General features: G+C 43.5%; 1 protein-coding gene across 2 annotated transcripts in view; it reads left to right on the top strand.

The window, feature by feature from the left end:
* The first annotated feature begins 277 nt into the window (after positions 1 to 277).
* Positions 278 to 14,408, top strand: part of LOC116660778 (tumor necrosis factor receptor superfamily member 10A-like) — a 32,620-nt gene continuing 18,489 nt past the window's right edge. For both annotated transcript variants that reach the window (XM_032470936.1, XM_032470937.1), the window contains exons 1-2: positions 278 to 637; positions 13,181 to 13,283. In XM_032470936.1, coding sequence (XP_032326827.1) covers positions 434 to 637; positions 13,181 to 13,283 — 307 coding nt within the window. In that variant the 5' untranslated portion in view covers positions 278 to 433. The remainder of the gene's footprint in view (positions 638 to 13,180; positions 13,284 to 14,408) is intronic.

The following is a 14,408-nucleotide window of genomic DNA, read 5'->3' on the forward strand; positions in this document are numbered from 1 at the left end:
TCTGGTAGATGCTGACTTCCCCCTGGCTCCCCAACTCCTCACCGCCATCTTCTGTGCCTGTCTGGCATGGACAGGATCCAGAAACAAACTAGGTGCCCAGAGTAGCCGCTGCCTGAGCCCGTTAGTTCTACCTCTGGCCCCCCACCTGCAGGAGGTGCACCTAGAAGACAGCTGGCTCCCATTCAGAGCCTCTCTGTGACTAAGTCACGTGTTTCCAAGAACCGGTGAGCACATTTGCGTATTGGCTCCCGTTCTTCACCCCGCCCTGTGAGTCACCAAGAGTACAAAAGTCAGGACGGCCCAGCTTCCCAAGAGTAGAGACAGAGACAGAGACAGAGACAGAGACAGACAGAGACAGAGAGATTGAGCCTCCGGTCACCCTACAGGCGGTAGGGACGATCCAGTGCCCCACGAAAGACACTGCCGATTCCTTATGGCGCTGCGGGCTGTAACCCCGCGGCGGCCGGGACAGCCAGAGCTCCCTGACCGCGCCGGGGAGCAGGGACACAGCGCATCCGCCGCCTTGAGCGCCCGGGTGGGGCGCGCCCCCGGCTCCAGGCTTCGCCTCCGGGGCCCCAGGCTTCGCCTCCGGGGCCCCAGGGCTCTCATCTTCGTCGTCTTAGGTATCGTGTTGTCGGTGAGTCCTCGCCGCGGGTCCTACCTTAGCGGAAGGCTCGCCCGGTGGCCGGGTGGGAGAGGGGTGTGGGAGACATGGCGGGGTGCCTGCCCGGGTCACCCGCAGCCAGGCGTGCCTAACTGGACCGACAGAGGGCAGAGCCGGGGGAAGGAGCAGGGTCACGGCCGGGCACGACCGACCCAGGCCCAGAGGGAGAAGAGTCCTTGGCCCCGCTGGCCTCGTGAGCGGTCCCAGAGGTAAATTCCAGGCATGGAGGGATCAGGGTCAAGCTGGAAACTCCCTGGCAAGCTGCCTGGAGCAGCAGAGAGATTGGCTGTTTTTCCTTTCTTTCTTTTTACTGTTTTACACTTACTCCTCAATTCTAAAACATACTCAGGGCAAATCAGTTAAATAGCAGCCCGCTAGGAATCACTTCCCTAGACTGCCCAGTGCCTTCGACACCTTTGGTTGTTTCAGCAGGAGGCAGGTCCCCAATCCTTGTAGACACGTTTCCTGCCAGGCTGCCTGTAAATGACCATTAATCAGGCAGCCGAAAATGGGAGCTGCCCTTTCCTTCCCAAGGAGAGACTGTAGCAAACAGGAAACCCACGGTGATGCACATCCTAAAGACACTGCAAGTGCACTGGCTCCCCTCCTGGGTTTCACAGATTTCTTACATGTTAAAAACAAAAAAAATTAAATGTCAAGCAAACATTCCATGTGTCATGAAGTTTTAAATATTTTCATTTAACAAATTCAAAATTCAGAAAACTAGTAACATATTTATAATCATAAAATGATTACAGAGTTAGTTTTTTTTTTTTTTTTAAATCAGTCTTCACTAGGGGAGACCCATGTTTAAGACTGCTGCATGAATGGCTCACTTTAGCCAGGCTGGTGTGTTTCTGGGTGAGTGTGAGAAAATCCACACAGACAAGGCCAAAATCTGATCCTGATGGTTTGAGGAGTGTGAGACCTAGGCCTCTGACATCCCAAACTCCCCTTCTCATCCCTTCTCATGCCTTTTTAAACAAATGCATTTACAGCCATGATTACTTTTGTTATATTCTGAGTTAATAACCTATTCCATTCGATGTTTTGGGTCAGTACAAGCAGATTTCTTATCCTTTTTAACGGCATAATATTTTATTGTATGGAGAAAGCAGATGTGGGTGAACCAGTTTATTTCACTCTTGTCGCTCATGAAGATCTTTTTAGACTGTATTCTGTTTTTTTGCTAATTCCAACAGCATTGTAGTATATATCCTTGTGTGTGTCGTACATGCATGTGCATCTATTGGGTAACTCCTTCAAAGGGAAATTGGTGTGTCACTCGATTAGATAAATTTATACTTTAGAGAACAACAATATGTCATCCAAAAGAAGGCTGGACATTTTAACTCACACCAAGAATGTATAAGTGTGCCTGTTTCCCTACACCTTTGCTACACTGAACTTGAATCCTTTGCTAGCCTAAGAAGTCAGAATGGGGCACCATACTGCTGTGGTGTTGATTCCTCGGTGCCAGTAGAGATTTTCAAGGATTGTTGAGTTTTCTGAGACTGGGAGAGGAGGACAAGGAGAGTCCAGATTAGGCAGCAGGGAGTAGGGGGTAGGGGCTGGAGTCCCAGCTCTGCACTTGAACTGTGTCACCCAGGGCCAGTTAATGCCCCCAGCCCTGACTGTCACAAGATGAGGCCCATGTCCTTAGGCTCTTCAAAGGATGGCATCAAATGAGGCCCAGAGCTGAGCTTGGTCCTCACCCAAGTCCTTGTACTGCACATGTGATGTGGCCCCGTTTCTTTTTTTCTTTCTTTCCTTCCTTCCTTTGTTCCTTCCTTCCTTTCCTTTCTTTCTTATTGAAGTATAGTTGATTTACAATGTTGTGTTAGTTTTCAGTGTATAGTGATTCAGTCATATATACACACACACACACACACACACGCACACATATTATTTCTCTTTTTCATTATAGGTTATTTATTACAAGATATTGAACACAGTTCCCTGTGCTATACAGTAGGAACTTGTTTGTCTGTTTTATATATATCAGTTTATATCTGCTAATCCCAAACTCCTAATTCAACCCCCCACCCAACCCTGCCTGCCACATGGCCCCATTTCTGTTGTAGGTCTTCCACCCTGGGTTACTCTCTTTTGAAGTGGGAAATCATAAATAAATAAATAAATAAATAAATAAATAAATAAATAAATAAGTAAGTAAGTAAGTAAGTAAATAAGTAAATAAGTAAGTGTTTCAGAAGCTCGGTCAGGCTATATGAGTCCTGGGACTGCAGCTGGAGACAGCGGGCCAGCTCTGCTCCTTCTAGCCCTGGGACCCTCTGGGTTTTCACTTCTTTATGTAAAATGAGAGGAGTTTAAAGTCTGCAGGGGCTTGTGGAAATGGTGGAGAGCTGTGTGGGCACTGTGTGAGGCTGTGTGGGAGAACGAACCACATCCTCAGGGCTGGTGCCGGTCACTATGCTACTAGGAGGGCCACCGGGTACATGGTTTCCGCCTACCCCCTCAGTGGCTGCCACCTGCTTGTATTGGCACCATGGTGTCAGCTCGCTGGGGTGGGGCAGGAGCTTCTGAAGAACAGGGTGGACGGCTGTGCTGGAGGGGGCCACGGAGGAACGCAGAGAAACCCAAACCTCAGGTGATGACAGTGATGGCAGTGCAGGGCCTGAGGCCTGGCGCATCCAAATGCCGTCAGCTGTCCTGTCTGGTGAGCACTTTGCACAGTGCAGTGTGAAGCGTGAGCAGGAAAGGTATCCGTTCAGGAGACTGCAGGTGGCTGGTCACCCCAGCCTCTGCTAAGAAGGCCTCTGTCCCTGCCCTTGGACCACTTTCCCTCAGTCAGAGATGGAGAGAAGCGTCACTCCACTTTCTGAGTCAGGGCTGGGGGAGTGGGGACAGTGACATGCACAGAGCATGTGCTGTTCGGCAGCTCAGCCAGAGACCTGACATTTGTTATTCAGTGTAACTTTCCTAACAAACTGGGAGACAGCAATCATTTTTCACCTGTGTTTAATATAGAGAAAATGAGAATCAGAAGGAATATATTTCTGATGTTTTTGGCCTGAACTTCCTGAAAGTAGCAGATGTATTTTGGCCTTGGAATGACATCTGCCATGTCTGTTCAGGTATGTGTGAGAAGTGGGGGAAGGGAGAAAGGCTCTACCTAACACCCCAGTGAGCTAAGGCTTCAGACCATTGCCTGGGACATTAAGGGGAGGTGAGATAATTACAGCTTACAGATGAGAAACTGCAGCTCAGAGAGGAAGTATGTGGGCTTGGTATTAACACAATTTAATAGAAGGGGCGTGAGTAGGGAAGAGAGGGAAATAGGAATGACAGTTTTTAAAAGTAAGATATAGGGACAATTTCAGTATTAAACTTGAAGATTATCAGTGTTTCATCATTGGAAGTTTTTTGTGAAATGGTCGAACGGCTTTGATTGAGTTGACTGTTTCCACCCCCCACCATTTGCTCTCCGCCCCAACATTTCGGCAAGGAAGGGCTGGCAAGGTCCTGGTGAGGGGGAAGGGGCAGGCTCTGGCTCTGGGCTGTGTCTCTGCCCCTCCTTGTCCTGCTTTGGCATCAGTCAGACTCTGTCTCTCCCACCTGCTTCTCTGTGGGTAAGGGAGTGTGACTTTCCTGGCTCCTGTAAGATTTTCCTTCATACTGGTTTTCAGCAACTGGATTATCATTTGTTTTGTGTGGGCTCCTTGATGTTTCTTTCACCTGGGGGTTCTTGAATTTTTTGGACATTTGGCTTTACAGTTTATATCCGACCTAGATTTTTGGCCATTGTTTAATATTTTGTCTGTTCGCACCCCTGAACCTCCAATTACACTTACGTTAGAATGATTGCTATTGGTTCAGAATTAACGGCTTATTTTTTCCATTATGTTTTTCTGTATTTCATTTTGAATCCTTTCTATTGCTTTCTCTTCAAGTTCACTGATTTTCTACATAACCTAATCTGCTGTTAATCCCATCCCATATGAATATTTTCCCTTTTTGTATGTGGATACTGTTGTGCTGTTTGTTTTGCTTGTTTTGTTTTTGTGAAGACTTTATTTATTCTTTTAGAGCCGTTTTAGGGTCATAATAAAACTGAGTGGAAGGTACAGAGATTTCCCATTTATCCCCACCCCCCGCCTCCAGAATGGTGCATGTATTACAATTGGTGAATCTACACTGACACATTCTAATCAGTCACTCAAAGTTCACAGTTTACATTAAGGTTCACTCTTGCCTTTGTACCTTCTGTGAGTTTTGGACAGATGTATACTGTCATGTATCCATCATTATGGTATCACACAGAGTATTTTCACTGCCCTAAAAATCCTGTGAGCTTTGCCTATTCACTCCACCCTGCCCCTCAACCCCTGGCAACCACTGATCTTATTACTGTCCCCACAGTTTTGCCTTTTGCAGAATGTCGTATCATTGGAATCATACAGTATGTAGCCTTTTCCAATTTTTTCACTTAGTGATACACATTGGAGGTTCCTCCGCGTCTTCTCATCACTTGATGACTCATTTCCTTTAGCACTGCATAATAGTCCATTGTCTGGATGGACCAGTTTATTTATCCACTCACCTAGTGAAGGAAACCTTGGTTGTTCCCAAGGTTCATCAGCTATTTTGAAAAAAGCTGCTATAAGCATGCATGTTCGGGTGTTTTGTGGACATACATTTTCAACTCATTTGGTGAATACCTAGGAGCACAACTGCTGGACTGTATGCTAAGAGTATGTTTCGTTTTGCAAGAAACCACAATAATGTCTTCAGAGTGTCTTCTACCATTTGTATTGCATACCAGCAATGATGGACAATTCCTGTTGTTCCACCTCATCATCAGCATTTGGTATTGCCAATGTCCAGATTTGGGCCATTTTAATGGATGTATCCTCCATCTCATTAGCTTTATACTTTGCATTTCCCTGCTGACATCGGATGCGGATCATCTTTTTGTATGCTTACGGGCCATCTGTATATTTTCTTTGGCGAGGTATCTGTGAAGGTCTTAGGTCCATTTCTTAACAGAAGTCTTTGTTTCTTTTAGTTGAGTTTTAAAAGTACTTTCTGTATTTTGGAAAACAGTCCTTGTTAGATGTATCTTTTGCAAATATTTTCTCCTAGTCTATGACTTGTCTTATCATTGTCTTCATGTTGTCTTTTTCAGAGCAGACTCTTAAATTTTAATAAAATCCAGCTTATCAGTTATTCAAGGTTCATGCCTGTGGTGTTATACCTAGAAAGTCATCACTGGAGCTAACTTAATTTAGGTTTTTTCCTATGTTGTCTTCTAGGAGTTTCACAGTTTTGTGGTTTACACTTAGTTTTGCTAAGTTTAATTTTATTTTGCAAAAGGTGTAAGATCTACATCTAGATTTCTTTTTTTGCAGGTGGATATCTAGTTGTTCCAGTCCTATATGTTGAAAACACCCATCATTTATATCTGTCATTATAGATATGGTATTTTTTAAAAAATCTGTATAAGTCCATTTAGGTATGGGTTTCTTTTTTTTTTTTCTTTTTTGCAATATCGTCCATGTCTCTCCTGATTGTATTCATTTTTTTCATTTTATGTCCCTGAGTTTACTTGTAAGATTCAAATAGCTGTTTCAGTCTTTGTGTATTAATTCAATTGTCTCTGTGACTTTTTTTCCACAGCTTTCATTAATTGAAACTTTCCTACTTATGACGATGTTTTTCTGCTTTTTTCATGCCTTGTAACTTTTTATTAAGTGAGGGACATTGTGATTTTTTTGCTTTTTAAGTATTCATTTTTGTTGTGTTCTTTTAAAGAAACCTGGCCATTGGTCTGGTCACAATACAGAAAATTGAGTATCAGTTTGATCTTCCAATATTTGCTTCTAACTTGAATGCCTAGGCTACATATTTCTTATTTGGGGACTAAATTCATTAACTACCAAGGATCTAGTAGTTAACGTCTGATAACTAGCCAGCGCCCCTTTTATGTAGTCTGTCCATTATGGCTAATGGGAGCATGAACAGTTCCCAGTCCTGGGCGAGCCTCCATCCTCATCCAGCCGGCTCATTTCCCATGGTCTCTTCTCAGCCTGGGGTGAGTCCCTCCCATGCACAGATCAGCACTCACCCAGTCACTGGATGGGCCCCTCTGCACGTGTCCAGAGCCCTCTCTGGGCAGCTTTTCTTCTCCAGTTCTCTGCCCTGCATTCAGCCTCCTGGAACTCCTCTCTGTCCCCTCAATGGAGGCCACAGGGCTCCCTCTGGTCCCTCCCTGAGCTGAAGCCTGGAAACTTGTCCCTAGGTAGGACGCTGAGGACAACCCTAGGCTCCCCTCCTCGGTGTCCTGGGGAGGGTGCTGTTATTCACCCACCAAGTAGTTGATGAGCCCTTCACTCTGGGAGAGTCTGCGTCCCAGGAGAGGGAAACAAATGACCTTGTGATTCTGCTGCTCCTGGGAGCTCACAGTCTGGTGAAGGAAATGAGACCAAGAACCTAAATAACTGAAAAAACAAACAAACAAAAAAAAAACCCTGAGATCCCATCCCCCTCACCTCACCCAACCTCCGGAGAGGCTATGATGTGACTCCTCTGCAGCTTCTGACAGAGGTGACAGAGGTGAGGCAGTGGGGTATGGTACTGCTATCGGAGGATGTGGTTTTTGATTAGTCAGCTTTGTGAATAATGATTACACTAAAAAGAGCTGGTGCTGAAATACAGTTCTTACCATGGGCCATGCTCTTTAGGTACACGTACTCACACTGAAGTCTCCCAACAACCTTGCTGGGTAGGAGCTCTGATTGTCGTTGTCTGATGAGCAATGTGAGACACCGATAGGGTGGGGACTTGCTGCAGGTCACTTGGCAGGCAGGTGAGCAGCCCCAGGGTGGGGACACTGGGTCCCCTGCTGACCACTCCCCAGGTGAGCATTTGGTCTCTCAGGTCAGGATGGCAGCACAAGGTTACTGCTGGAGGGTTCCTGAGAGGTCATTTAGAGCGATCCCTGATTTCAAGAAGGGTAAATGTGAGGTTAGAGAGAAAGGGAAGTGACTTCCCAGGATTATGCAGCTATTTAGTGCCTGGCCCTGGCTGAGAAGCCTCATGGCTGGTCATTTACTCTCTTTGTTTTTTTACACAGTTAAAAAGGAACCATCAACCTCAGAATCAGATCTCAGGCCACAGGAAGACCCTGAGGACAGATCTGATGCTGATGTCCAAGTTTACCAGATTACAGCTTAATTTAAGAGAACCAAGGCTGTTTTAAGGGTTGATGCTCTAGAGGGGATAAAAGAGAAGGCTTGAGTTAATTTTTGATCAGAAAATGCTTTTTAGGCGTTGACTACAAAACAGTCTAATTGTTGTATCACATGTGGGGAAAAAAGCAAGACAAGGGAATTCCCAGCTGATGACTCACTTCCGGGTGGAGCAGGGTCAGTAGAATCCGCACAGGACTAAAGTGAACACACCTCTTCCTTTCTTCTAGTTTACTTCTCTCTTTTGTCATGCTGCTCGAGGGCAGCCAGTTGTCTCCTTCCTCTCACTCTCTCCTTTACACACACACACCACACACACGTGCACACACACACACACAATTCTGTTGACTGACAAAGCCTCAGATCTCGGTAATACCCTGGGTCCCTAAAGCAGTCACGACCTCCCACTAGGAAGGCTCCTCGCCTCCACCAGGTGGTCCCCTCCCCCCATTACTTTGACTTCATTCTTCTCTGTGGCCTTGTCTTTGTGGACTTTTCCCTCCATGTCCACCAGTGTCCCTGCCACCTGTGGCACTGTCACCTCTGCCTCACAGCCCCTCGAGTTTCTTTTCGCCTTGGCAACTTTGGGGGGTCTCTGTATCTCTCTTCCTGTGACCAGAAATATCCTGAAGAAAGGAAGGGCCATGTCTTGTCCCTAATGCCTATGGGCCCTGCACAGAGCTGCTCAGCAGGCTCCAGACGTGCCTCCTCGAACACGTGGGTCGTGTGGGTTCTAAGACGCTGCACTAACACTGTGATGTCCTCGTCGTGTTCTAGAGGGTCTTTATGCGGGGGTTGGGAAATATGACCCTCAGACGGGGTACAGAACAGAAATAACTGAATGTCATTCTGAGGGATGGCAGGTCCATAGGCTCGGGGAACCAGGAGTCCAGTTTTTACTGGGTGGGTGGTGGTCAAAAAAGCACTTTTAAAGATAATTGTTGATAAAGATAAAATTGTTTGCCCAGTGGATAGTGGACTAGGTGCGTGAACTCAGACTTGGCCTGAGCGGTGTTTGGCCTGTGTCCTCACGGTTAGGTTGTAACAGCGCGCGAGAGGAAACTGAAGGCCCATGTGGATCTGAGGGAGGTGATCACAGTACCACTGCAGGTGATGACATGAGTCTGGTAAGAGAGAGAAAGGGATTGTAGGTTTCCTCCCCTGAGAGCCAGCAGAGGTCATTAACAAAATCAGAGAGTAAATGGAAAGAAAAGGGCTTAGAATTAGGAACAGGAGTGTGGTTTCGGCAGCAGTGTTAATACTTTGTCGGCAGACCTGCACCACACAACAAGCTAGATGAAGATTTCAGGATGAATACAAGTGAAATCAAGTGGAAACATGGATGTTAAGGAAGAAGAAAGATCATCAGAAACATTTTTTTTTAATTGGCCAAATGTAAAGGATGATTTCCCCTTAATTTCCTGAAGCTATACACTCAAAAATTACAACACTGTGGGCTTTTTATAAAGTACACTCATCTAATGCCTAGGACAACTACAGCAATAAGAATGGCAGGGCGGTGATGAACGGATTTATACTATTGCATATCTCTAACATTTTCTGTTAAAGTACACTCTTAATTCAGCAGCACAACTCAGAAATGAAAAAGAACAAAGTATGAGGCACGTGATAATATGGGTGCATTTCCAAATAATTATCCTCAGTGAAAGAAGACAGAAGAGTACGTGGTATCTGATTCTATTTATATGAAATTCTAGAAAATGCAAACTAACCCCTAGGGCAGAAAGCAGATCAGTAGTTGGCTGGGGCCAGAACGGTCACGGCAGGTGGAGAGACGAGCTCAGGAGCAAAAGGAAACCATTCAATGATGTGGTCATTATCTTGATTGGGGTGAAATTTCCACAGATGAATACATATGTCAGATGTTATAAAATTTTACTCCTCAAGCATGTGTAGTTTATTGTAAGCCAATTATACCTTAATAAATCAATTTTTAAAAACTTTATCAAATAGACTGTAAACAGTTAAAAGTATATAATGTACTCCCCATAGGAACTGCTAAAGAAATAATGCAAACATGTATACACAAAATGCCAACACATAATTAAAATGGAATTCTAAAAATATACCATGAATATTAAATTCTGCAGGGAGGAGCAATAGGAAAAAAAGGAGACTGGACTAACAGAAAATAAACAGCAGAACTGTAGATCTACTTCAACCTTATCAGTGATTACATTTACTCCAAATCAGTATAATTCAAAAGTAGAAATGGTCAGAATGAATTTAAAGGAGACACATATTACTGAAAATTAGGATGGATAAAAGATTAACATTTAAATAGTAAGCCTATGAAAAACTTCCTCAACTATCTTAATATCAGCTGAAAGTTGATTTAGGATAGAAGAATATTGGAGAGACAAACAGAGACATTTCGTGTGTTAAAGGATTAATTCATCAGGAAGCCATAATAATCATCAACGTATATATGTCAAATAATAGAATTTCATATACAAGAAGCAAACATTTACAGGATTGAATCGAGATGATAGCACATCTCTCTTAGCAACTGCTAAAATGGTTAGATGAACACAACTCAGTAAAATCATAAGAGATATGGACACAGTCCCGTCACCTTAACTTAATTGACATTCATAGAGCAGATATGCAGCATCCGTTGAAAACATTCCATTTTGGAAAACATAATCGCCTCTTGAGATGGTGCTGCAGATTAGGATTACCTAGAAAGGGCAGGAGGGAATGTTCTGTGGTAATCCTGTGTTCTATGAATTCGATAGAGGATTTGGAATACACACAAATATGAATTGATAAACTGATCACTGGCACACTTAAGAAATATGCGTTTCATTGTTTGTGGGTGTTCAGTGTACAAGTCTGTAAATTTTCCTGAGTGTGTCAAGTTTTTTGGGATGAAATATTGAGGAAAAGAGTCCACGAGAGGAAAACCAAGGAAGACAGGAGGTAAGAGCATACTGAGAGCAGGCAAAGGAGACTCAGAGACCACCTAGCCTGGAAAAGGCATGACGTGGGGGACACACATGAGTTTTGTGGTTCCCAAATACTTGACAGACTTTCATGTGGAAGAGGGTTGCATTTTATCTTGTTTAGATGCAGATGGTTGAACTGAGTTCAGCGAAGTATTTTTCTTCTTATTTTCTTAATTTAACTTTTTATTTTAAAACACTCTCAAAATTACAGAAAAGTCGCATATATTATACAAGACCCCTTTTTCCTGACCAACTGAAAACTCAATGGTGACGTGATGAACATCATTCCTGAACACTTCGGTGTGTACTCCCTACAAACAAGAACATTCTCCCTGATACCCAACCTTCAAATCAGAACATTAACATGGACACATTACTACTATCTAGTTCTCAGACCCCATTCAAATTTCTCCAGTTGCTCTTATGTCATTTATAGCTCAGAGACTGTGGCACAAACTGTCACTTTTCTGAACCTCTTTGGTATTTAGTAGAACACTGACATGTTCCACTAGGGACAGCTTGTCAGGTACCTTATAATTTTTTTTTAATGGTAGTAAAATATACATCGCATAAAATTCTCCATCTTAACCATTTTTCAGTGTATGGTTCGGTAGCATTAACTACATTCTCATTGTTGTGCAACCAATCTCTAGAACTATTTTCGTTTGGCAAAACTGAAACTGTCTATCCGTTAAAGAGTAACCTCCAAATTTTCCCCTCTCCCCAGCCCCTGGCAATGCCCATTCTACTTTCTCTATGAATTTGACTACCCTGGGGACCCCACATAAGTGGAATCATACAGTATTTTTGTGACTGGCTTATTTCGCTTAGCATAATGTCTTCACGATTGACCCATTGTTGTAGCAAGTGCCAGAATTTCCTTCTTTTTTAAAGTGACTAATATTCCATCTTACGTATACACCACATTTTGTTTATCAATTAATCCAGTGCTAGACATTTGGGTTACTTCCACCTTTTGGCTATTGTGAATAATGTTGCTATTAACATAGGTGTACAAATATGCCTTCATGACCCTGCTTTCAATTCTTACGGATATATGCTAGAAATGAAATTGCTAAATCATATACTAATTCTATTTTAATTTTTTGAGAAACCTCCAAATTTTATGGAAATTCTTTTCCATAGGGGCTGCATCATAACACATTGCCACCAACAGTGCCCAAGGCTTCCAATTTCTCCACATCTTTGCCAACATTTGCTCATATATAATATAGTATCTTTTCATATATATTCTAGTACCTTCTTCAGAAAAATACCTATTCAAATCTTTTGCCCATTATTGAAACTGGGTTATTGTTGTTATTTCTATGTTATAGGAGTTCCTTATATATTCTGGATATTAACCTTTTATCAGATACATGATTTGCAAATAGTTCTCCGAGTATATGGGTTGTACTTTCACTATGTTGTGTTTCTTTGATACACAAAAGTTTTAAATTTCCATATTAGCACAATTTATCTTTTTTTTTTATGTTGCCTGTGGTTTTGTGTCATGTTCAAGAAGTTATTGCCAAATCCCAGGTCATGAAGAACTGCCTCATGTTTTTTCCTAAATGTTTTGTAGTTTTCACTCTTATGTTTAGACCTGTGATAAATTTTGAGTTAATTTTTGTATATGATGTAAAGTAGGGGTCCCGTTCATATTTTTACATATGGATATCCAGTTTTCATAAAATCATTTATTGAAAAGATTGTCCTTCCTTATTACATGGTTTTGGTACCCCTTGCCAAAAGTCATTTGACCATATATGGAACAGTTTATTTCTGGGCTATCTGTTTTATTCCATTGGTTTAGATGTCTGAGGCATCTTAAATTAGAAATTCATTATTTAATCAACATTTGCGCAAAAAAATTATTTAATGTTTGATTCTATATCCTTTTTTAAAGTTTGTATATTATATAATCCTCATTACCATGTGTGTCTGTGTAAGAGAAAGAGAATATTCACACATATGGTGAAACAGTGGAACTAAATGAGACAAAATATTAATGGATGCTATTTCTAAGATGAAGGGATCACATATATATTTTTGTATTCTTATCAAAACTCTATCTGTTGATATTTTCTAGAATAAACATGTTTTATAATAAGAGAAAAGGATAAAGAAGAGTTTTTCAAGTGTACATTACTTAGCTAGCTCCAAATCATGAAGGTACAACCATGAATACAAAAGACTATATAAGCGTTTGGATCTGGGAGAAAGGTGGAACTTCTGCTTAGTTTTGGAGGTGAGGTGAAATGAATGTGTGATGGATTCTGAGTGGGGTGAGGGTCTGGAAGCCACTCATGCCTATCCCTGCTTTGTCCCCATAGGCTGCAGCTGCCTCAGCCATGCCCACAGGGCAGGACAGAGTTCACCAACAATTAGCTGCCCCACAGGGATGGAGGCGCAGCTTCTGGGAGTTGTGTCCACCAGGTAAATTCTAAGACTGATCTCCAACCCTTATTCTACCTTTGTCTCCCCATCTTTCTGGCCTTCTGATTCCTGCAGTTCCTGGTTCTTATTTCACTGGTATTTACTGGAAGCCTTCTGTGTGCCAGGCACTGTGCTACTGGTGGGCATGAGGCCCATGCCCTCCTGGAGCTCTCCTCCTGGGATGGTACCCAGACAGAGGGACAAACGTGACAGTCAGAGAGATGAGATAGGAAGCATGAGGACAACTGAGTGATGGGTGGGACAGAGATGAGGTTGACAAGGCCTCTTGGGGATGGTGACTCTGATGCAGAGAGCAACTCTCTGGTGTAGAGAGCCAGGGACAGTGCTTCTGAGAGGACACCCAGGAACTACTGACCCAGGGGGCAGGGCTGGGCTTGTTTGAGCAAAGCCAGGGGCAGCGGCAGTGAATGGAGGCTGAAGAGGTCACAGGGACAGCTGGGAGCAGACCACACATAGCCCTAAACACCATGGAGTGGGCATGGGTTTTATTTTGTGTGTGAGAGACATCTCTGAAAAATTTTAGGCAGAGGACCGAAGGGACTAGGCTTGTTTCACACAGAGGACAAATGGGATAAGTGCATACTCTTGGGTTGAAAGGAGGCAAGACTAGAAGCAGGTGGAGAGCCTTCCAGGGCATGTCTGTGAAGTGCACCCCTGTTTGTTCTACCTGGTGTGATGTCTGTGTTCCATATGGTTCTGCAAGTCCCGAGTCCTGGGAAAGGCAGCTAATGCCTGGCAGGGTGGTTGACTGGGGTTTTTGCTCTGCACAACGTGTTTCTTTCTCCCCAAATTGGGTGAATTAGGAATTGCTCTTCTGCAAAGGATTCCACAGCTAGCAAGAGTAGTACCCTGGGGTGCTTAAAATCCTTTGAAGAATTTGCATTTCCATCCACATCACAGGAAGGGCCCCAGTGCCTTTCCAATCTATGTTAATGTGGGCTTTTCAAAGTTTCAGGATGGGGAGAGGGAAGAGCTTAGCCCCAAACAAACACATAATCAAAACTGTAAACGCCAAGGGCTTCAGGCACCTGTTGTAGGGACAACATGGGTGGGCCTGAATAGTGCTGTGAGCAGAGCCATAGGCAGATTAGGAAGGCCTAGGGA

The sequence above is a fragment of the Camelus ferus genome, chromosome 31 (genome assembly GCF_009834535.1).
Source record: "Camelus ferus isolate YT-003-E chromosome 31, BCGSAC_Cfer_1.0, whole genome shotgun sequence".
NCBI lineage: Eukaryota > Metazoa > Chordata > Mammalia > Artiodactyla > Camelidae > Camelus > Camelus ferus.